This window comes from Euwallacea fornicatus, chromosome 5 (genome assembly GCF_040115645.1).
Source record: "Euwallacea fornicatus isolate EFF26 chromosome 5, ASM4011564v1, whole genome shotgun sequence".
In the NCBI taxonomy this organism is placed as follows: domain Eukaryota; kingdom Metazoa; phylum Arthropoda; class Insecta; order Coleoptera; family Curculionidae; genus Euwallacea; species Euwallacea fornicatus.
In genome coordinates, this window is record NC_089545.1 from 5,900,657 (window position 1) to 5,922,217 (window position 21,561).

The 21,561-nt window shown below is 39.6% G+C and overlaps 1 protein-coding gene across 10 annotated transcripts in view; it reads right to left on the reverse strand.

Moving 5' to 3' along the window:
- The window catches only part of ckn (CRK like proto-oncogene, adaptor protein), a 72,757-nt gene that overhangs the window by 11,725 nt on the left and 39,471 nt on the right, over nucleotides 1–21,561 (reverse strand). Inside the window, exon 1 of one of the 10 annotated variants that reach the window (XM_066282529.1) lies at nucleotides 3,730–4,006. The exons of 4 other annotated variants lie outside the window; for them this stretch is intronic. In XM_066282529.1, the coding sequence (XP_066138626.1) occupies nucleotides 3,730–3,856 (127 nt within the window). In that variant the 5' untranslated portion in view covers nucleotides 3,857–4,006. Of the gene's footprint in view, nucleotides 1–972; nucleotides 3,072–3,729; nucleotides 4,007–21,561 lie in introns of those variants that run through there. 5 more of the 10 variants (XM_066282526.1, XM_066282530.1, XM_066282528.1 and 2 more) reach the window with 5 other exon arrangements.

Genomic DNA, 21,561 nt, shown 5'->3' on the forward strand with positions numbered 1-21,561 from the left:
TTAGATCTTGTCCTCCTTCAGAGGCTAAATGTGTAATATACGTGCACCTATATAACAAATAATCAGATCTAAAACCAACTGAAAACCGCAGTGTTGTCGACGGTCTCACCACACAAATTAGATTTTTTCGGCCTAAATTACTGCGGAGGTTCGATTTAGGTCCTTCAAGGAGGTCACCATCTAAACAACGATATCTCGGAAATCAGCGACCGAATCGAGTCAGCTTTGGCAAATAAAATCTGATATTTCGGGCCTGGCTGAGCAAAACTTCAACGCCTCTTAGGAATTCGTACATTCTCAGGAAGGTCATATTATCTAATCTCTCATATCTCGTAAATCTCTTGATTCATGAGGCTAAGTTGATGATTACCAAACTCGATTAGTTCTGTCTTTTGACGAAACCTTGCTTGGTTACGGTATCAAAAGTAGAACCGGTAACCTTCAAGAAGGTACTGATAATCCTGGATATTTATGCGGTCATGTGAAGTACTGTATGTGCCGCTACTGCCTAGAGAGGAAATGGGAATTTTAGCTCCAATAATTTTTAAAATTGCGGATTTTAGAATCTGGTCCTCCAAGATCTCAAATATTTAAACGCGGATATCTCCCGAATCCCTGCACCGATCCAGTTTAGATGTCGAGGACTACAGTGCACATAAATGGGCGCTAATGTGAAATTTTATTATGGAAAAATCGCGTCCTCCATGGAGGTTAAAATGGAGCGGTCCTCAATGTTTTACCCTGGTGGTGTGGCGCAGGATAGGCCCTTCTAGTATTTAGAGAGGAAATGTGAATCCTATCTCTCCTAGTCTTAAAGATACGCGGTTTTATATTTTGGTCCTCCAAGAAGGTTAAATATCTAATCCCGAATATCTCCTAAACCCTTGCTCTTGTTGAGATAAAAATTTCAGGATCTAATTGCACAAAATAGGCACCAAACTGGTAACAACGAACCGCACGTTCAGGTACTACCTTCGAGAAGGAGCAATTAACCGAGGACTGAACTCGCGGTATCGCCAGCGAACGTTGCACCGCGGACACGTCTCAAGCTAAGATACACAACGAGACGACGTATGTTTACACTGGCGAAGGTAAACACGGACTGCAATGTGTACCGAAGTACCGGGGCCTTCTGGGCAATCTCTGACGGTTTCGCGGTTGCATTAAGAGTGGGTTTTAGTGCCTACGCACCTCTGGTACGACCGAGAAGTGACTCGCCCACCTGCGATGGCGCATTTTCGACTTGTTATCGAAAGAATCGTTATCAATGCACCAAATGAAGTGACTTATCTCATAGAGCGGGTTTTGCCCGCAATTACAAAAGCAAAGTACTTTGCGTGGTACCATTTCTTATACGGCTCGTTTCCGGCTTAATTTTGCAAGTAATTGCGGTACCTTCAGGTGGAAGTGAACCAGTTTTTTGGTTTCAAGGGTCGTTAGGTTTCAGTTTTGTAATTAAAAACGGGGATTTTTATGATTGCTCCACGAGGTCGCGAGAAATTCACGCTCAACATCGGCGACATCTATTCACAATGAACATAAGTTAAGAGTTGTGGGCGGTACGAGTCGCTAGATGTCTCTGGAGCATGCGTAAAGAGCGTAATCGAAAGCGGTAGATTGTTTAAATTGAAATCAAGAGTTTTCCGATTTACGAGCTAAATATGTGGCAATAAAATGGTGGCTAAAAATGGCACAAGTGGGTCACGGAAGTCGTTACTAACGCCATAACTACAACAAACCATTTAAGCGTACGTGCAGGTCCCGAGAGATATATCGATACACCTTAGTGTAAACAATGGAAATTTGAGTGGGTTTACACATCTGAAAGGCCTTTGCCAGCGTAAACGCAGACGAAACCCACACGTGACCGACTGTTTTCACCCATGTGGGCACTGGACAATGCATACGTCATGGGCGTTAAAAACGGCTGCTCAGTGCTACAATTTCTATGGGGAAAACTCGCTGCATTCTTATGATAATTGATAGAAAAACCCACGAAAGTGCCAGTTTCCCATATTCAAGAAGCTTTTACATTTAAAACAGGGGCATGCGTGGGAGGTGCGAATTGTCAAAGAACGAGGTGCGTCAATGCGACTAAAGTTAGGAGTTTCGACCGGCCTATCGTTGATTAATTTGGCCGCTCGATGCTTCTGGCACCAGCCTGATAACATCTCGTATTAATCAACTTTCCGAAGAAAACCTGCTAATTTTTGCTATGTAAATCCAGTGGCGCGCCAACGATAATTGTCAGATTCGCACCACTGGTGATCGAATGGACTGCGCCGCTGCGCAGAATTTCGCGTAGGTTGGTGAGGTAATGTACACGGAGAAAAAAGTGCGTCAAATGCTAATTACTCGATCGACTAGGCCGCAGATATTATCGGGCGAATGCCGATAATCCGTTTACTTTTGGCCATAAATCAGTTGGGATTAATTTAAAAAAATGGCGGAGACACTAGCGGACACAGTCTAGTGAAATTGCTGGGTGGGCGATCTGGTTCTCGATTGGCCACCATTTCCTGAACTTAGGGCTAATAAAATAGCGAGCTGCGTAGGTGCGGAATGTGGCGGCAGTAATTGGCATTTCACCACCTGCTGGCCAAATTTTTAAGCCATGAGAAAACATTCCCAAATAAACGAGCTCGGAAGCCCTAGGAATATCGGGAAGCTCGCGAGTCTCATGGGATGCGCAATCTGTCTCGCTACCATCTGGAGAAAAAACGATGGTTCTATCTTTAATAATTTTAGAGATATCAGGATTTCGATTTTTTCTTCGAAGGGGGTTAAATATTTAAATGCGAGTATCTCCGAAGCTACTGCGCCAATCGAGCCGAAATTTTCCAGACTTGATCTGTCCAGAACAGGCGCTAGATTGGTAATAATGAACCACACATTAATCAGGTATTACCCGCGAAAAAAGGTACAACCCCAGAGCAGGAACCTTTAACTGAAATAAAACTCCCTTCGAGTCAGTTTTTCTGCCGTACCTTCCTCGGACATACGAGAGATAATAAAACCCGATAACCCCCAAAAGTTCATATTTTTGAACGAGTGTATGGGCGGACCGCTCGCAACCTTCGCATTTATATATGCTAACGGGCACGCCAATGGTAAAAAAAAGTTTAAGGGAAATGGGCCTCGATTTCTACCTGCGAAATTCCTTTATGGGTGTTTTCTTTTAACCCACATGGAGAAGTGATAACCACATGTTGCCATGGGAAATAGGTTAGAGGAATATTTCGGTAGAGTTTAGATAATGCAAACATCCTGTGGAAGCCGTTAGAATCACAAATAACGAGCCAATAAAACTGAAAGAACCTAAGTGACAAACGTCTAAGTTTGCGGATAATTAATCTAAATATAGGACGAGTTTGTTGGCGAGGAGAACATCCTGCCTTTGAGCCCTGTATGAGAGACGTAGTGCCACGCCCATGGTTTCAATAATCATAATAACTTGAGGGAGGCATTGTCTTGTCGAATCGTCAATTTAAGTGGGAGGAACTACGGTAATTTAGTCAAGGGCTTCGCCAATGCTCCCTTAATCGGGGGGGTAATTAGGCCCTTTTTAAACGCTCATCACGTAAAGATATGCGTGGGCAATAAGGACGTCGGGATCGCCCACTTGCACGTGTTCAGGACCACCATGGTTTCGTGTTTTCTAGGAAATGTATTTCAGTGCTTCTTTATGCGCCACCATCACCGTCACTAAATGAATGAATTACTGCGCACCTCTACGCCTGGACAAGTTCAGAAGAACCTCCTCCTCCTTCTCCTCCTCCTCCTCCTCGCAGGTAAACATGCGACTGGTGCGTTTGCGGTAAACCACCAACAACTTGCTATTTGCGTCTTCCGCCATTGCCTCGCTCTCTTTTGTTTCGTTCTCACTCTCTCAGAAAGAAAAAACAAAACGCGACCGGGAAACAAACGAAAATCGCCACCGGCCCATTAGCTGGACGATATCTCGACCGTGCATCGGCCCGTGTATCGCGATCGGCACTGCACAAGACAAACGAGCATCGAGGCCGACTATCGCGCGGGATCCGTATTGGTCAAAACCCGAGTTGGCTGTGTCTTGGTGCGATGCGCTTTTGTTAGTAGGTACTTACGTGACACAAGTAGTACTCACCTGAAAAAAAAAAAAAAAAACATTAGCCCTGGAAATTTGGTGGTTAAGGTTAATTAAAGCCCCTCCCAGGTGTTTCGGGTTCAACGTACGGCAGGAATAATTAGATCGGCAGGATCATGTCAAAGCGAAAGGCGTGATTGTCGTTTCGGGGGTAGGATATTAGGAACGATGCGGGGAAGATTGGATTCATAATTCGGACCTTTTAGCTTCAATTTCTCCCGAGATAGGGCTGACTTCAGGTTTTTGATTTCAGGTTTTATGAGTAATATTGGTTACCCATTAGCGTGCACTTAAAATTTTATTCCGACGGAACGCACTGCCTCCGAGACGTCGGGTCTTAGAGCTTGTTCTGCAGGAACGTTAAAGCGTAAAAATTTTGATTTGTTGAAAAATGGAGGAATACTTTGAATTAATAATACAAATTTCAGCGCACGTGCACTAACCACAGTGGAGGTGTCTGGTTTTGGTTCGCCTTCAAGAAGGATAAGAGGTAATCGTTAGTATTTCTGGAAGCGCTGCTCCTGCTTAACTTAAATATTGAAGGAATACATTACATTTATAATGTCTTAAATGTGAATATATGAAAACTTCTCCGACAATAAAAGATTCAGAATTATATGGGTGAACGTATCAGGTTTTCACAAATAAAATTTTAACTGATAACGAGCAGCCGTTCTCGAGATATCGGCGTTTAGATGTCTGATCTTCAAGAAGGGTAAAATCTAAATGATGATATCTTGGAAATGGCCCCTCGTAGTGAGTTGACATTTTCTACGAAGGAAACGGATATGTTAGTCCATGTTGTCACACTGTCAATGTCCAAATATGACAAGGTTTCGACATTCACTTCAGACATCTTCTTATTCTTTGGAATAATTCTGATGGTTTCGCATATGTTAAATACAAGAAGCTGAGGCATTATTTATCATGTGTATCATTATCCTGAATTAGCACGTCTTAAATATGAGCATGCCGCTGCGATCAAAAAAGAAAGTTAATTTGTTTATAAAACGAAAAATCTCTATTTATTCTTGCAAAAAATTTCATCGCCTTCAAAGTATTCCCTGTCCGACACAATGCACTTACGCCATCGTGTTTTCCAATTCTCGAAACAGTCGGAAAAGTCTTTTTCCGCGATGCCCTTCAATACTTTCTTCGATTCGGCTTTTATCTCCGGAATCGAGTCGAAACAACGTCTCCGGAACAGTCTTTTGAGCTTGTTGAACGGCCAGAAGTCCAACGGTCCTAATTCGGGCGAATACGGTGACTGCGGAACTATATGGGTGGAATTTTTGGCAAACATGTTCGCGGAGAACCAACGCGGCATATTGTTGTGGTGTAAAAACTAAGAATTATCTGCTCATCATTCAGGCCTCCTGGGCAAATGGCTTCACGCAAACGACGCACAACGATCAAATCATATTTCTTTTTAACAGTTTGTCCTGGCGGGAGAAATCTGCGAACGTTGATTTTTGAGCGACTTTGGCGCGTTTTTTTTTTCATGCTTTTCTTTCACCCGTCAGCTTTTCTTCACCTTTCAGCTGTTTTCGGGTCGTGCGCATAGATCTAGCGCGCACCTTCCGCAACGAGGCGTCTCGTGACGTCCATAGAAATGCCGTAGTCAAAAATTGTAGTTTGACAGATTTCAGCGCGACGCTTTTTTCCGAGAAAATGTGCGTTGTGGGAACCAATCGAGATTTAGCGCATTTGGGACGCGCAACATCTTTTAAAATGGTTGTTTTCGAAACACACCCCTCAAACGATATTTAATGCAGATTGTTTGTTCAACAAACTCAGACATGGCAACAATCGAGAAACTCACTTCTGTATAATTACCAAAACACGTGTACAAAAACAATTGAATATATTAACATGAAACTTCGCACAGAGGTCGCAGACAGCGCTACCAATCTACAACCTACCAATCCTGATTTTATAACACCCGCGAAGGTTAAGTGAAAAGTTTACCCTTATTTTTTTTTCACAGTACTTCCCCGAAAGTTAAAACTTCGTAGTTACATTGGCAAATATGTCAGCTTTTCTCGTTTAAAATTTCAGCCGAGTACGAGCGACCCTTCCCGAGAAATCAGCGTTTAGACTTCTAACCTTCAGGGAGGTTAAAAGCTAAACGCCAATATCTCGGAAACGACTGTTCCTATTGAGCTGAAATTTTGCATGAGGGAAGACGTCGCGTTTACCCACGACACGGCGCTATTTTGGGGTTTGATGAACTTCCGTGACAAAAAGCTTTGGAGAAGCGGGTCAAGTGGGGCACATAACCGCTCTCTCCCACTGGTGCCATAAACTATAAAGCGAAGTTTTATTTTTGGTGCCTGAAAAAATTTACGACATTTTCGTTCGACATGCGCCATAACAAAAGACGGTTGGCAGATAAGTAATGCAAAAGTACACCCACGCGGATTTGTGCATCGGACCTGATCGAACGGAGCAACGTTCACATAACTTATGCGATTCAATAGGAAAAATGGATGACCAGCCACGCGAAATTGGGCGAATCATTCGGCGAATTCCAGGCGATTAATTCCCGTTAAAACCGCGGTTAAAACACAAACGAATTGGGGCGAAATGCAAATTTCTCTTTTACCGGCGGTTTTAAAGTGCCGAAATTAAAATTCAGGGCGCTGATGACTCATGGAGCACGTCTACTATAACAACAACAACAACAACAACAACAACAACGACGACAACAACAGGTAGCCGAAATGAATCCGATTGATTTGGAACGTGCCGGCCAATCAAAGGAAACCAATTTAGGGGGGAAAACTCGGAAAATGCGTTCGACCACCCCTAGGGATTTCGGTCACGTATAGGCCTAAGAAACTGCGGGCATTCGGGACGTGACGCTATGGAATATGCATGTTTGAGCGGATTCGAAAAGAACAAACGTTCCTTTGGTGGTAATGACAAAAGGCGTCTAGACGCCCGCAGGGCGGACACGGCGCTTACAAACCCCCGGAAGGATTCGGAACGGAATCGCGGAAAATCATTTGTCATCGGAGGACGAGACTTAGAAATTACGGATCTTCATCACTTTTTATGGGGGCGAAGTCGCTGACCTGCGGCTGCGACGAACGCGCGAGAAATCCCCTTTGAAATTCAGCTCTAGCGTGTCATGAGACGGATTTAATTAGACTAGCGACCGGAAATTAAAGGTAAAGATTAGTCGAAACATCTGTCAAGGTGTCGTGTGACTGCTGCAACCGATTTCAATTTTAGACCCGGAGAAACCGAGAAGCTGTACCGCGCCGCTCTGCCATCACCTTATAAAATAAATGAATCCTTATTAAAGACAATAAGGAAGTACTAAATTAATTTTACAAGGTACTGAACAAATTTCTCTCTCTATTGTACCGTTTCCACTTCCAAGATCGCCGCCATTATATTCAGTACTTTTACCGGGGAAGATTGCTTATTAGCTCCGAACGTTAGAAATATGAGCTCCATTACGAACAACCACGAAAATAATGATCAGCTGCAAGACCGCTCTTGTTAGCTGTCGTAAGACCGCACCGTGTGCTCGCATTCGACACGCAGCGATACGGGCAAATATCAGCTTCCTTCACACAAAAAATTCACCTCAGTGAGACTACCCGTTCGCGAGATATTCGCATTTCGCTCTTGACCCCGATGAGGCCCCGCGCGAGCGCCGAAACCTTGTCTTGTGTCCACACTTGACGGTGTTTACGTAGGCGGACGTATCAGCTCCCTTCACGCGAAATTTCAGCCGTATACGACTGGCCGATCTCGAGATTCTGGCATCTAGATTTTTAACCTTCAAGGAGGTTAAAATGTAACGGCGAATATCTCCGGAACGGCCGCTTGTGCGGCGTTGAAATTTTGCACGAAGAAAGGTAATGTGTTACCCCTTGTGGTCGCGTATTAAGTACGAGCTCAGGGCAGCCTCCCTGGAAGTAAGATATTCGTAAAAATATGAGGGGCATATCAGCTGCGAGACGGATAGGTTGAAATTTTGATGAGCGATGCCTCGCGTCAGCCAACACGTCTGATATGCCGCCTTAAACCCGCGAACCGTCTTTTGCAGGATTGGAGGACGAAAATCTAATTACCTCCCTCGGTAAAAGGAAGGATTTTGGCATAAAAGAATTTATTAACCACCCCCTAGTGAAGTTAAGAAATTTGCTTCTCATCGCTCCCATTTAATAATCTAGGTAAACGCCCTTCCCGCTGCGAAATGCCTCTGCCCTACATAGGGAAGTCTTCATTTCATTACGGGATAGAGGAAAAGGGTGTATCGTAAAGACACTGTGAACCGTTTGCTTGATTAAATTCGACGACGGCTTTATTTCAGCCCAATTTAGAGCTGGTTTTTTGGTCTCTACTCACACCTAATTAATCGACCTCCGTGTAAATAAATCTTAGTCACCTGAACAATGTGCACATCCTCAATCTCGCACACACACACACACCCCGAGCATCATTAATTTCCCTCTCAGTCTGATATAAGAAAGACAATCGCGCCTTATGTCTCTTCCCATCGCGGGATGTGTTAATTAGTTTAGGTCTAGGCCCAGTAATAAGTAGCGATAACATGTGGTAAAATAAGCTCGTTTACGAGCTTTTTTACGGCTTAATTACGATATATGAAAGCGCCTAATTGTTGCCTCGATTCGGCGTAAAACAATTCGCTTTATTGAGATTATAATGTGCTCAAAACGCTTTCTTATTACCATATTTGTCCGACCGTGTTTAATTGCACCGGACCCGGTTTGGTAATTGTGCGATTATTGCATAAGTGACCACATTAGTGAGTTTTTCTGACGAATTTACCACGCGGCTTAACAGTGCTGAAATATTGCCTTTTAGATAACCGTCCTCTGGGTAGGTTAAAAATCTAATTGAACATATCTGTCTGAGCTGCCCGAGGTTTTGTTGAGTTATGTCCGGGGCTCGAGACCAACAGAATTATTCCAAAATGTCTCAAGTGAATGCCGAAACGTTGCCACATATTGATGTCGGCTACGTGAGTGCACGGGTCGGCACATCGGCTTCCTTCACGCAAAATTTCATCTCGTTACGAGTTGCCGTTTTCCAATGTGTGAGCATTTAGATTTTCACCTCCTCGAAGGTTAGACATCTAGGCGCTGATATCTCGGGAACGGTTGCTCGCACTCGGTTGAAATTTGGCATGCGAGAAGCTGACACACGCGCCGATGTAATTGCGATATTTTAATCTTCAGGGAGGTCGTCATGTGCTCGTGTCCAAGACGTGGTAACTTAGGCGAACACCTCGACTCTCTGCCTATAAAACTTCAACCCAGTACCAGCAGCCGTTTCCGAGATGTAGTCGATTAGATTTTAACCTTCCCGGAGATTAAAAATCTAAATGCCGATATCTCGAAAACGGCTGCTGGTGCTTGGTTGAAATTTCGTACGAGGCGAGCTCATACATCTTAGCACGTTCTCCGGTGAAAAAACGTATAGTTTAACGAGAACTAGCGGCACCTGCGCGCGCCTTCGGAATCAGGAAAAGACGCAAACAGTGCAATGCTTCAATTTCCTAATGTGTGGTGCAGCCAAGGTTTTGACATCGCCACATCGGACCTTCGATTAAACCTCCACGGAGGACCAATGTCTGAAACCTTAAGCTCGGCAAAAAATTGTAATTCAGTGTTTGTGCGAAGAATTTAGCGGCACTTGAACTGGGTTGAAAATCAAAACGAAATCTTATTCGCTCTCTCAATCGAACAAACTCTAATGTCGTGGCCGGGATGATTTTTAAAGCGTCTTGGGCGGATCATAAAAATGGACTTTATTGTTGCGAAATGGCCGTCATAAGCTATAAACCGACGTCCGCGTATTTATATTGCATTACCGCACGTTATGGTTTTCCCGCAAACTTTCTGGGTTATTTTCTTGGCAACATTGTTCTATGGAAGTATCGATATGAACAATATTCACGGGTTCCATTAAAATTCCTCCATCAGACTTGAAAAATGGTCTCCAAAGAGAACTTTTCTCCAGCTAACTCCGGCTAATGGGGTGAACTTTGGCAATTTGGGTTCGTCGCAAATTGATTTATGCAGTCGCCTTGGAACAATAAGAGATTTAACTTTGAGAATCACTCGCCCTCTCGGTCGCCCTCGCGAGGTCGTTCGGATTGCGGGGAGGGGGCCGGCCTTTGAGGACGTGTACACAAAAGAAACTCGAGTAGTGCTTAACGTTTTTAGCTGGAACGGCGGTATAAAATTTAATTTATCGCCCAAGTACGTGACGATATACAATGGCACACTTCGAGGAAGGGACGTAAGCAGCTACGGGGAAAAAATCGGTTACATGCCTGCACGCAGCTGACATTCGCAACTTCCAAAACACCGAGAACTGGTGGTTTTGTTCGGTCCGTGGGAGCTGGAGTCGTCCCCCTAACGCAAATATCTGAAAATCGTCCTAATTTGCCAGAAGCGAGCAAATAAACGTTTTGTCGCTGCCGCTCGTAAATTCGCGCCGGAACTTCTCTTAATAATAAAATGTCCTAAAACTTGATGGAAACCCGTAAAAAGTACGAGAGGGGGCGAGTTTCATTTAGCCGAAAAGCTGAAACTTCGCAGTTTCCGCAAGCGCCGCCTTCGACCCCGCGGGCCACACAAACTCCTAATACTTTCTTTATTGGGGACTCCGGCAGCAGATTACCGATGCTAAAAGTCGGTAAATTACTTATTAAATTTCCTTTAACAATATCTTCACTCGCTGTAAATTAAATTTCCAACGATGGCAACGTCGCGGAGGGCGGTTATTACCGGAATTTTATCCGTGGGGTGGACTTGGCGGAGACCTCAATAATCCTTGTCCTGTTAGTGTCTCTCGCGAAATGTTAATGACGGAATAGATCGGTTGAAAACCCCAAAATACCGCTTAAAATTCACCTCCGAAATAAATTCAAAAAGCCTTTTAGACTTCCGTACTGCTTTTTGGTTGTTGTCTAAACGCGAGCATCTCGAAGCGCAATGCCTGAAGAAGTATCTTCAGGGATTAGATCAGAGCTAAGGGTTGCTACATAAATTGGCCGGTTTCGACGTGAGCAGGGTATTTTTTCAAAAAGCGTGGAAATATCGAAAACGGCCCCTGGTTCGTGAATAACGGTTTGTACAGGGTGTGTCGTGGGAATCGAGCGTTTTTGAAATAGTCATGCAATCGTCCGTTTTTGGTATAAATGGTGGTATACACCGTATACATGGTGTTAATTAAGTACGTGCACTTGTTTTAAGGAATGAGTCTTTAACTGACTTTGTCACAAAAAGTCCCTATAAATGTAGGCCCACAAAGCCTTCGTTTAAGAACTTGAAGGTGTTCAAATTTCATTTTTAATTTGCTTTTTTCTTCGAGCATTTTCGCACAGAGATTTAACAATCAGACAAAATTTGGTATACGGGTTTGTTACATGATGTAAAATTTAAAAAAATGTTTAATTAATGATAGAGGGCGCCACACACAGGGTTCTGTCACATTTTAATTGGCCCTAAGATTTTTGCCCTACACCGTATGACACTTTTTCATTTACAAGTTTATTCTACGTTTATTTCTATTGAAAAAGAGCAATCTTCGAAAATGTCTGCAGAAATTACCGTTTTGGGGATAAACGGTATTTGCCACTAACACGATTTGGGCAAAATGGATTGAATGAAAATTATTGAAATTATCGAAATTAGTTTAGTATTATAATAGATTTTGGAAAGGTGCACCTCCGACTTCCATACATTTATTATATATTCTTTTCTACACATTTACGATTTTGTGCGATTATTACGTCATTGTACCGAAATGTATACAGGGTGTTCCAAATAAAGTGAGTACCATGGGGATTATGGAAACGGTAAGAGATACAAGGTGACTCAAATTGGAAAAAAGAAGCGCATTTTTGTGCCCATTCAGAAAATGTTCTAAATTTAAAAATATGCACAGGGGTTGTCAAAATATTAGCAAAAAAGTGAAAACTGAGATTTTCGAAAATCATAAATTATGAGTACACTGTTTGAGTAAATTGTACCAAATTTGGCAGTTCTTCATTATCGACAACTGCCAGTTGAATGGCGTTTTCAGAATTTTTCCGGGCCTTCTAGATTTCGAGAAATTATATTCAACTTTGTTATTTCTTATGGCCGCCATATTGGATTTTGGTGCCGTCGAATAGACAATAAAAAAAGTTTTTTAACCGTGTATCACAAAGGTGTCCTTGAACCTGCCAAAGTAAGAAAAATAAATAAAAACATTTTTCACCTTAGTAGGCTTAGAAACAAGTGCTTTAGTGTTGCTATGGATACTTTCGTTACATGCAACGAATGTCAACAAAAAATCTTCACTATTGTTGTATTTGAGGTCAATTTTTATTTTTTCTATTTCATTTCTATCAGTTTTACGCTTTCATTCGGCACAAATTTTCAAGTAATAAAATTATGGAACGATTTTCAAATCAAGAAAAGCTGGAGATTAATGACTGTTACATTTTAACTGGAAGAAATGTAGGTAGAACTCACAATATGTATCTCCAGAGGTATCCAGAGAGGCGTCAACCTGGACGCGCAATATTTAATAGGCTTAGAGTGAATCTACTTAAGTATGGATCATTTGAAAAGAAAACCAGAACACGCAGGATTAATGAAGATGTTGAAAATTATGTTGTTGGAAGTGTTGTTGAAAACCCTCGCATCTCACTGCGTCAAATAGAATATAGTATTGGTATACCTAGATCAACTGCTTATCGGGTCCTAAAGAAAAATAAATTTGAATAAAATTGACCTTAAATTTGTTTGTTGACATTCGTTGCATGTAATGAAAGTATCCATAGCAACACTAAAGCACTTGTTTCTAAGCCTACTAAGGTGAAAAATGTTTTTATTTATTTTTCTTACTTTGGCAGGTTCAAGGACACCTTTGTGATACACGGTTAAAAAACTTTTTTTATTGTCTATTCGACGGCACCAAAATCCAATATGGCGGCCATAAGAAATAACAAAGTTGAATATAAATTCTCGAAATCTAGAAGGCCCGGAAAAATTCTGAAAACGCCATTCAACTGGCAGTTGTCGATAATGAAGAACTGCCAAATTTGGTACAATTTACTCAAACAGTGTACTCATAATTTATGATTTTCGAAAATCTCAGTTTTCACTTTTTTGCTAATATTTTGACAACCCCTGTGCATATTTTTAAATTTAGAACATTTTCTGAATGGGCACAAAAATGCGCTTCTTTTTTCCAATTTGAGTCATCTTGTATCTCTTACCGCTTCCATAATCCCCATGGAACTCACTTTATTTGGGACACCCTGTATAAACAAAAAACAATTAAAAATGAAATTGCCACATCCTCTAGTTCTTAAGGGGCTTTTTGCGATAAAATCGGTTAAAGATTAATACTTGCAAATAAGTACATGTACTTAATCCACGCCTTGTAAAATTTGTTTTTTATTATAACAGCATGGTCGAAAATATAGCATTTTATAATCAAGAACAGAAAGTTACACCTGGCCTCTTTCCGAACAGAGCGAAGTGGACTTGCCGCACCCTTCCAATGCTTTCTGGAGTAGGCACAGTGTCTTGAGGGCCGGAAGGCTTCTTTTTTGTTTTTGAACGTTCTCTTTTTAAATTGTGAATTCAACGCAGGAGTGTGTCACGCGTGGGAACAGACTAATTTCGATTAATATCGGATCTGCGAGGAAACTCACGGTGAACTGCTGTCACAGACTCACCACTCATAACAAAACAGTCATAAAGGAACGTTGGATGTTCTAACGTTCACGATGGCTCCGTGACGGCAACTGAACGATAATAATCAAATGCTATCGGCCAAAGAATGAAATGCCTGTCGAAGCACAACCCCTCCATTGTAAACGTTCGAGTATTAGTCTCGCGCCGCACCCTGTATTTTTATTACCCCCCTGTAGGAATCACTTTCGTTCTTTCCCTACGACGAGCCGATTTTATTTTGAAGTTTTGTTATCTCTTACAAAATCTTCGTCAGGTATGTAGTTTTTCGGCATTTTTTCTTTTTTGTAAAAAGAACCGCAAAAAACCCATTGGTAACCAAGTGGCCGATATAAAAATAAATGGTAAGAGAGCCTTTAGGAGGTCCATCGAGAGGTAGGCTTATTTTTATACAGGTGCAACGATACACATCTGAAAGAAGGTGCTACTGACCACTCTCTTTCAGATGTGGCGTATATTGGGCCATATGTACTATTATACAGCTATATACATTTCGAGATATTCTAATTTTTTCTAATTTTAGCAAAATTTTTTGGAACACGTGATCTGACTATTTTTTTTTAATACAAACTTGGATGCGTATTTTACCGAAGTCAAACATGTAATGAGATCTACATATGGAAAAAAGTGTGGCCCGTTAGAATTCCAAAAATGAATTTCTTGGAAATCATAGTTCGACGTTGTAAGCGAATGAGGGAGATCCAAATGGAAGAAACATATCAGAAGCAGCGGTTCTCAGTTTCGAGCAGGAAAATTAATCATAACTAAATAGCATAATTAATGCACAAATAATAACTACTCATTAATTTTTTATTCAATGCGTTAAATTGCCATATGGATTTTTTCTGCATTTTTTTTTCTTCTTTGATTAAATATCATATGCGGCATTAAGCTCGCGTCTTTGAATATAACATTGCAAAGAGCAATGGCAGAAGAAACTTTTAGAGATCTTTGAACGAGTCTTCCATTTGCATGTTTCTATTCATTCGCTTGTAGTCGAGATTTGATATTCCAGAAACTCATTTTTGGAGTTTTAAAGAGCGACGATTTCTTCATACACCTTGTATATTTATGGCGAATATTAACATATTTCTCTGGTTAAGATAGAAATCTTCTATTAATAAAAAGTTACAAATTCTGAACAATTTGAAGGAGACATGCTGCCGGCGATTATAGCTATTGTTCATAACAGAACAGAAGAAAAATTTATTAGATCACTTATAAAATATTAAGGCTGATAATGGATTTATCTCTACTTTATACGGGGTGTTGTGTCGTACACATACCGACAAAGTTTCTGGGGATGTAGAGCTCATAAAAACAAGTATTTAAAACGAATAAATTTGGGTCCGAAATTGTTTCGTTTCCAAGATCCAGAGTGTTTAAATTCTTATCTTTCTTTAAAATTTTAAAATAATTTAAAAACTGTTTGGGATAAGGACCCGAGGTTAGGGCCACAGTATGGCCGGACAAATGTATATACAGGGTGGTTATTTAGTGCGGTCTCGGAAGATTACGGCTAAACAATTTAATATTTTGAATTTATTTTTTTTGCGTTATATAGAACTCGATTATGGGTACATTCTAAAATTGTTTTCGTTTTATACAGGGTGTTCTAAATAAGTGAAAAATATCAAAGTTATGTTTCTTTAAATAGGACACCCCATATTTTATTATATATAGGTAACCATAGCAACTGATATAAAAAGTAATAAAATTTGCTACCTTTTCTTAAATCTTATTTTTCGAAGAAAACCTGTACATTTAAGTATAGGAAGGTGTAACGATTTTTGATTAGTCATATGTTTATCTCTTATTTCAAGTAATTAAATATGGGGTGTTCTATTTAAATTAAGCAAGTTATTTCCTTTCAAAAAAAAAGGAATTTTCATGTTATTTTTTGGACGCACTGTATGAGATATTTCAATTTTAATAATTCCGGCATAAAATACGTCTCATATCTAAGGTTTGGTATGAATTTTGATTTACTCCAGTTTAAACTTCCTTCAAAACAAATATTTTAAAATTGCATGATTTTTTTTTAAAAAACTTAATTATTTCGAAATCCTTAAGATTTAGGACAAGTAAACCTTAATGAAACTTACATTTATTTTTCTCAAGAAATCTAAAACCATATTAATATATGGGGTGTCCTATTTAAAAAAGCACGACTTTGATATTTTTCACTTATTTAGAACACCCTGTATAAAACGAAAACAATTTTAGAATGTACCCATAATCGAGTTCCATATAACGCAAAAAAAAAGAAATTCAAAATATTAAATGGTTTAGCCGTAATCTTCCGAGACCGCACTAAATGACGACCCTGTATATTCTCGAAGAGGCAGAATATTTCCACCAGCAACAGTGGCGTCCCCACTCATATGTACATACAATAGAGACTCGATAATCCGGAGACCGTTAATCCGGATTTTTTGTTAGTCCGGATTGATACCAAGTTCAAATTATGTATCTTGTAATTCGGATCGTATGATTTAGTAATCCGAATTTGCTATCGTTACATACGTGATCATCAGCTCTAACTTAACGCATTATTTCAAAGCGCCAAAACATAAGTTATGAGGCCACCTGCTCCAGCACTATTGCTTACTATTATTGCTGCTGATGCTGTCTAAGAACTTTTTGGTTTCCTTAATGCCAGGGGCAGAAGTAAGAAGTCAGTCAGAGCTTTACATCTGAACCAGTAACTTACCTGTATAGTATACCAATAGTATTACCAATAGTATTAAAGAGTTTTCTTGCTCGCGATATCTTAAGTTATATTACATATTTGGTGGCTGGGTGTGTTTCAACGTAGTGTAGAATGGAGAAACGTAAACATATTACTTTGTTTATAAAACAAAAAGGTGAATATTAGACAAATTAAAAAAATGGTGGTAGTGGTAAATCACTTGCGCTACAGTGCGTCGTCGCAACGTCTACTATTTCCGAAATGAAAAAAAACGAGGATAAAATAAGGAGGTAAGACTAGTTTGTTTTGGAACGTCTTTTGATGATGACTTACTCATCGATATTTTAGATTTATTAGAATTTGTCATTCTGAGCCAGATTCTCGTAAAACCTTGCGGCAAGCAGAATATCCGGAGATGGAAGAAGAATTGTATACCTGGTTCATTAAACAACGAAGCAAACATATTCCTCTTTCGTATGAAATACTAGGGGCCAAGGCTCGACAGCTCTTCCAGAACATATATGGAAAAGGTACATTTGTTGCAAGCAGAGGCTGACTACTTAATTTAAAAAAAAAGACATGGGTTGAGACATCTTAAAATCCGCGGAGAGAAATTATCGAATGATGGATCTGCTCTAACTCCCTTTATTGCGAAACTTAGGCAAGTAATAGAAGCTCACGGTCTTCTTCCTCAGCAAATTTATAATGCTGACGAGTCGGGTCTCTTTTGGAAGTTGCTGCCCGATAAAACCTTAGTTCACAGCAATGAAGAGACGGCTCCCGGAAGAAAATCCAGCAAAGGACGAATCACGTTTCTAGCTTGCACTAACGGTGATGGTACCCAAAAACTTCGACTTCTTGTCATTGGAAAAGCCATTCAAGAACCGAACTTCACCTGTGGAATATGTCTCTAGCAGTAATGCATGGATGACTTTATAATATTTAAGGACTGACTTCACAATTCATTTTGCAAAGAAGCGAAGTCATTTTTAAACAACCAACGAATTCCTGAAAAGGCCTTATTATTGATTGACAATGCACCAAGTCACTGTTCTGAGGAGGAATGATTAGTGAAGATGGAAAGATTTTCACTATGTTTCTGCCACCAAATTGCACAGCTTTAATTCGACCCATGGATCAAAATGCTATCAGATTAACGAAGCTAAATTACCGAAAAGGCCTTTTAGCACATATTCTTTCAGTACTTGAGGACGAGGATGATATTGTTAATTGCTTTAAAAGTGTTAATCTTACAGATGCGGTTTGTTTGCTCCATAATTCATGACAAAAAGTGGCCACGAACCGTTCAGAAAAGTGTTGGCACAAACTTTTATTAGGCAATTTACCCGATTATGACCCAGATGATCTGAAGCCCATTACAAAAGAAATGTCAGCAAATAAGCCATAGCTACCAAGACATGTCAAACATGCTGGCACAAATTGATGGTGAGATTCATTCAAATATTGAAATTAATCAGCGAGTTGGGAATGCAGAAAATGTTATGGAAGATGGCGATCCTGAGCATGAGGTTATAGACGATGAGACCAGTGATGAAATAGTCGATATCCAGCCAAAAGAAATCAAGCATGTGGATGCAATAAAATATTTTACATTGCGATTGCAATGGGCTGAAGAAAGTAATCTTAGCGTCACAGACTTTCTTATGCTAGAAAATTAACAACAGAAAGTTATAATTAAGAATTCTTCAATTATTGCGCTTAAAAAGCATAGTAAAATCTCCGATTATTTTAAATAATGTAGTATGTATCTAGTATTTGGTATATAGATACATACTAATAGGTACATACAGTGGTGGCCATAGAAATAGGGCCTCTACTGGTTCAATTTCAAATATGGAAAAAAGTTTATTGAAAGTTATTCTATCTCGTTCGAAATTGGGTTCTAAATTTCTACAAATTTGGTAATTATGTGTGTCAATAGAAACCAGGGGAATTACCTTATGCTAGAATCGTACTTCCTCTGTTTCGTTTAGACAGTCAAAACTAAGGTGGTCATAATAACAGGACCAGTGTATTAAAAGCTCGTTATTTTTTTAAATAACTTTCATAATTCCTCATTCATTAGAATAGCAATTGAAAGGTAAGTCTAATTAATTATTTCGAAGCATTTTGATGCATTTTAATAATTAATATAAAAACAGATAGAGCGTAAAAACCATTGTTCTTTAACTGAAAGAATTAGAATACGAACACCTAGAGATGAGGGCAATTCCCTTCGTCAAATTTCTCAAAAACTAGAAAGATCGAAAACGGTAATAATAAATGCCCTCAAACGCGAAGAACAACAAGAAAATCGCGGTCGTAAGAGGAAAACAACCATTTTGACCGACCGCCGAATAAAGCGAGAATCCCAAAAAAACCCTTTTTTAAGTTCCAAAGAACTTCAAAAGGACCTAAAACTGGAAATAAGTTCCAGAACTATCCGAAGACGATTGCTGGAAGTTCATTTACATGGCCGAGTGGCTGGAAAGGTACCGTCGTTATCAAAAACAAACAAATTAAAAACATACTCTAAAAACCCTTAAACATGGAGGTGGTAACATAAAATGGTGGGGTTGCTTCTCTTGGTTCGGAGTTGGTCCTATTTATTGGATAAAAGGAATCCCGAACCAAGAAGAATACCTTAAAATAATGAAAAACGTTATGCTGCCGTATGCTTCGGAAGAAATGTCATTAATTTGGAAATATCAACAAGATAATGATCCGAAACACGCGGCTAGGCGAGTGAAACAATTTTTTCAAAATGAAGCAATTTCTGTTGTGCCGCGGCCTTCACATTCGCCGGATCTGAATCCCATCGAAAATCTTCGGGTACACCTTAAGGCTGCTGTGAGGAGTCATCAGGTCAGAAATAAAGAAGAACTGTGGTCCATAGTCGAACGGGAATGGGAAGCTATTCCTGTTGAGCTCTGCCAGCGTTTAATAAGGTCAATGCCTAAAAGATTAAAGGCGGTGATTGCCCAAAAGGGAGAAGCAACCAAATATTAAACGTTGGGCCATATTCAATTGCTAATTTCGTTTTTTTTTTCCTTTTTATTTTTTTTTTTTTTGATAATGTTTTACCGGTCCTATTTTTATGACCACATACTTATTTTGTTTTTATTGTTTCGTTAAAGACTTTTATTTATTTTTCGTTAAATCATATTTTTGTATATTGTTTTCTTTGTTATTAAATCTATTCCAGTTTTGTTTGTTGTACTTTTTTATCTCTTTACTGCTAAAAATAAAAAATTGAAATTTTTGAAGTGGTCCTGTTTCTATGGCCGCCACTGTATGTAGTAAGTAGGTTGATCTAATGCGTTTTAATAATTTTGCATTATATTTTTTTCGATATTTTGAGAATAAAGTGTGTTATGCATATACACTACCGCTCAAAAATATTTGGCCATGCTTATTTTATCGTATTATTTAAATAAAAAGGTAGTATGAGTATACTCATTGAATACATTTAATTACTTTTCTCTAGAATAGTATTTTTACATAAAACTATAACAATTAATATTAGTTTGAAGACGTTATTAGCTACGAAGCCGTAAATTTAAATAAAACCTTTATTGAACATTCAAGAAAAACAACTGTAGCAATAACTTAAAATGATTCGTAAGGAAAATTTACGTTTGTTTTTGTTATTGTTATTATACCTACTGATAATAATTTTGCGTTGTTGACGATTTGGCATAAAACATCGAAATCAAAATTAGTATGCTTAAGATTTTACAGTGAAAAGGCCGTGTAGGAAATAAAGTGCTAAAAAAATTTTTTTAAATGCCTAAAACAGGAGAATTGAACATCGAAATACGTGCGCTTACAGTGGCTTACCACAAAAGTGGCAAAAGCAATCGACAAATTGCCAAAGAATTGCATTTAGTTCACTCCACCGTTGACTACATTGTAAAAAAATACAAACAAACTGATAGTTTTGTAAACGAAAAACGGACTGGAAGACCAAGAGCGACTACATATTCAGATGATCGTGCAACATCACTGATTAGTAAAAGAAACAGGCGCAAACTGCTCCAGAGATTTCTGCAGAAATAAATATTGCGCGGTCAAGGGCAATTAGTGTTTCTACTGTAAAACGTCGCCTACAGGAATATGGTCTTCATGGACGATTAGCTATGAAAAAACCTTCCTTACGTAAACAAAATAAACAAAAACGACTTCAATGGGCCCGGGAACACCAACATTGGACAACAGAAGACTGGAACAAAGTGCTATGGACAGATGAGTCGAAATTTGAATCGTTTGGTTCACGAAGACGTGTGTTTGTTCGTAGATCGGTGGGTGAAAGTGCAAGAGAAGAGTGTCTCCTGCCTACTGTTAAACATGGAGGTGGTTCGGTCATGGTTTGAGGTTGTTTTGCTGGCACAACCGTGGGTGGCATCGTGAGAATCGAAGGGATTTTGAAAAAATAAGGATACCGCGATATTTTGGAAACTCATGCAATACCTTTCGGACTAATGCTTTCGGGTCAGAATTTTGTGTTACAACAAGACAATGACCCGAAACACACATCTAAATTATGCAAGGAATATTTACACAATTTAGAAATGGAAGGTATTGTTAAATTAATGACTTGGCCTCCTCGGAGCCCAGATTTGAATCCAATAGAATTATTGTGTGATGAATTAGACAGAAAAGTTCGGCAATTGGCCTCCACATCAACCAATGACCTGTTCAAGAACTTAGAAGCAAGCAGCTTGGGACGAAATAGCACCTGAATTTTTGAAAAAAATCGTAGCAAGGATGCCCCGATTATGCGCTGCAATTATTCAATCGCGTGGAGGACATATAGATGAAGCATCCATTTGAAAATATGCAGTATTTTTCTGCTTTTATAATATGTTTTAAGTTCATTTATGTTTATACAGGGTGGGCCACGAGTAACGCCTCGGAATTTCGTGTCAAAGCCAAGAGATTTTTTAACTGTTTCTTTTTTGAGGTGTATACAGACTAACTAGAGCTACATTTTAAAATTATTT